Consider the following 2887-nt stretch of genomic DNA (forward strand, 5'->3'; position numbering starts at 1 on the left):
TAGGGATCCACATTTTAGTATCCACCCTGAAAAGACAGGAAAAGAGCAACATCAGTGCAAGTTACAAGACCTAGGCAGCAATTTGGGCAAACGCGCTATTACACAAACATACCTTCACGCTGTGACCAACAGCTTGGCTGTGGCCTGGCTGCCCAAAGCCTCCATAGGAGCCACCTTGTCCGTAACCAGCCATCACAGGTGTGTTGGGATCCTCATAGCTCTCAAGGGCTGCAGAGTCACCAGTGGGGATCACCATCTGCTGTGCAGGACCGGAGTAGGGATCGTGGTATCTCACATAGTGATCGTCTTGCCAGTGGTCTCTGCCCTGCTCGTAGCTGCTGCTGGAGTGAGTGTATGTGCCTGGAGGATACTGGCCAGTCAGGAACATCATGTCGTAAGGATAAGGGAGCCAATAACCTGCACCCATGTTGGGGTCTGGCCGAGGTTCACTGGTGTAGCCTTCTGGAGTAGGCTCTTCATCCATGGCATAAGGTGGTGGAGGAGGAGGAAGTGAGCCAAGTTCCTCAGTCTCACCCTCATAGTTGCCATGCTCAAAGTTGTGCTCATAGTGGGACAACTCTCCAGCCTGGTACACTGGTCGTGGTGGACTCACATGCTGAGGTTTACTGGAAGCAACGGCGCGTACTGCAGTGGGCATTTCCTCACGCTCAGAAGGGAAACTGGGAGGTGCAACAAACCACTTGAAATCTGGGAATAGGGATGTAGAGAACACAAGAATTTCATGCATGATGAATTTCTGTTCAAGTTTAGATATCAGTTGCCCAATATTAAACCAGGTCACCAACAAGTAAAGAACACTGAGCATTGATTGTTACTGTGTGGAGCAGGTTGAAGAGCAGCAGTAGAGACAGCAGGGTTTGGTCCCACTGAAGCATCCCTGTATCCTGAGAAAGAAGGTCCAGAAGCAGAACCAGACCCAACAGACGGTGCCGGTCCGCTGTGTGCTGCAGGCTGAGGGACACTGGCCCCCGGCTGTGGTGCAGCCGGATGAGATGGCTGTGCTACGCCTTTAGTGGGACCACTGTTTGACCCAGCACCAGGATTGAAGCCTGGACACAAGAGAAGACAAGATCAGATGTGAATTTAACTGAAGCACAAAGTTTTACTGGAATGGGAGATGAGTCACCTTTCTTATTAACAGGAAGGCAGCAGATGTCCACAATCAGCAGAGCAAAGAGGGAGGCCCTGAAACAATTTAAAACAAGACAACAGCATCAACAAATGTTACCCAGTAACCAATCAACTCACAGAAAACCCGCAACTCACCCTGAGAAGAAACGTGCAGTCATCATGGTGAATGCTGACACTGGAGAGCCTTTCAGATGTGGAGAGTTTTAACTGCTGCAAGAGATCAGCTCTGACCAATCAGAGCTTAACAAGTTAAGGATGGACAGCTGCTGCTGAGCAACTCTCAGCAGGTGGATCAAAACTCTGCAATTATCCAACAGGAGCCAGGTACAAACTGTTGCTGGCTTCCTATTGCTGACGCTTAATGTAGTGCATTACTTATTTTCTCGCTATTTAAACAGATTTATGTCACTATGTAGAAATGAGTTTGATTCATTTGATTTGGTGTTGCAGCCATTAATCCATTCAACTTCAAGTTCTTTATTGTTCGTGCAACAATAACAGAGAACCAGTCGTTTGCAATGAAAATTTTGGATCACAGACTCACAGCAAGGTGCATAATCAAACTTAAATCTCAAAGAATCAGCTCTCCTGATTGTTAGACACAGAGCTGTTTGACCTTGGTGTGATTTGAACACACAGCCTTCTGATCTGGAGTCAGACGCGCTACCGTTGCACCACAAGGTCTGTCTACAGTCATTATGGCACTTTAAAAGGGATGGCACATTAATGCAAAAACTATCACTGTGTTTGGCTTTATAGATTGGTAATCAATGTAAACAGTTTAGCCAGTGGTGGATCACAGATTCCTTAATGTAAATGCTCTTAAATAGCCATGAGCTCGAGTGGTGCTATGACATGCAACTTTTCCTCAACACATATTTGGTGGCAGATTCTTTGACTCTTGGTGGGGGTATAGCTCAGTGGTAGAGCATTTGACTGCAGATCAAGAGGTCCCCAGTTCAAATCTGGGTGCCCCCTCTATTAATGTGGCCTCTGACCTTTAGTCTCCATCCTCAACTGGAGTTCAGTCATGCATCAACAGTGATTAGGCTACACACCCTGGGTCATCCAGTTACAAAGCTAAGTATCCCATAACTGAGGACAGACATCACCATTATCACATGTTCCTCAGGTCCAGGGAAAGAAGACAGTGTGGAGGTCCACGGTGTCATCAGTACATGTATTTGGTCTGCTTGCAAATCAAAGTGCCACTATATATAGATTAACTGGGCCTACTGAGCACTTTTCAAATGTCATGCAGAGATGGATAAACATCTTAACCCTCCATTTGTCACACAGGCATTAAGCAAGGTGCATAATCAAACTTAAACCTCAAAGAATCAGCTCTCCTGATTGTTAGACAGAGAGCTGTTTGACCTTGATGTGATTTGAACACACAGCCTTCTGATCTGGAGTCAGACGCGCTACCATTGCGCCACAAGGTCTGTCCATAGTTATTACGGCACTTTAAAAGGGATGGCACATTAATGCAAAAACTATCACTGTGTTTGGCTTTATAGGTTGGTAATCAATGTAAACAGTTTAGCCAGTGGTGGATCACAGATTCCTTAATGTAAATGCTCTTAAATAGCCATGAGCTCGAGTGGAGCTATGACATGCGATAACAAAAGCTCTCGAGTTTCAGTTAACTGTAACTTTTCCTCAACACATATTTGGTGGCAGATTCTCTTACTGCTGGTGGGGGTATAGCTCAGTGATAGAGCATTTGACTGCA

The 2887-nt window shown here is 46.0% G+C and overlaps 1 protein-coding gene and 3 non-coding genes across 4 annotated transcripts; 1 reads left to right on the forward strand and 3 right to left on the reverse strand.

Moving 5' to 3' along the window:
- Window positions 1-1338, reverse strand: LOC121939539 (translation initiation factor IF-2-like). The gene is made up of 5 exons (XM_042482549.1): window positions 1288-1338; window positions 1148-1206; window positions 837-1070; window positions 113-708; window positions 1-26 (listed from the first exon to the last, which is right to left on the reverse strand). The coding sequence occupies exons 1-5, from the start codon at window positions 1311-1313 to the stop codon at window positions 15-17; spliced, it is 927 nt and encodes a 308-aa protein (XP_042338483.1). The 5' UTR covers window positions 1314-1338; the 3' UTR covers window positions 1-14.
- A 426-nt stretch (window positions 1339-1764) lies between these two features.
- On the reverse strand, window positions 1765-1836 carry trnaw-cca. Its single transcript has one exon. It is a non-coding gene; the product is annotated as a tRNA-Trp (tRNA).
- A 222-nt stretch (window positions 1837-2058) lies between these two features.
- trnac-gca lies at window positions 2059-2130 on the forward strand. The gene has a single exon. It is a non-coding gene; the product is annotated as a tRNA-Cys (tRNA).
- A 395-nt stretch (window positions 2131-2525) lies between these two features.
- Window positions 2526-2597, reverse strand: trnaw-cca. The gene has a single exon. It is a non-coding gene; the product is annotated as a tRNA-Trp (tRNA).
- Window positions 2598-2887: the final 290 nt, after the last annotated feature.

This window comes from Plectropomus leopardus, unplaced genomic scaffold (genome assembly GCF_008729295.1).
Source record: "Plectropomus leopardus isolate mb unplaced genomic scaffold, YSFRI_Pleo_2.0 unplaced_scaffold5033, whole genome shotgun sequence".
NCBI lineage: Eukaryota > Metazoa > Chordata > Actinopteri > Perciformes > Serranidae > Plectropomus > Plectropomus leopardus.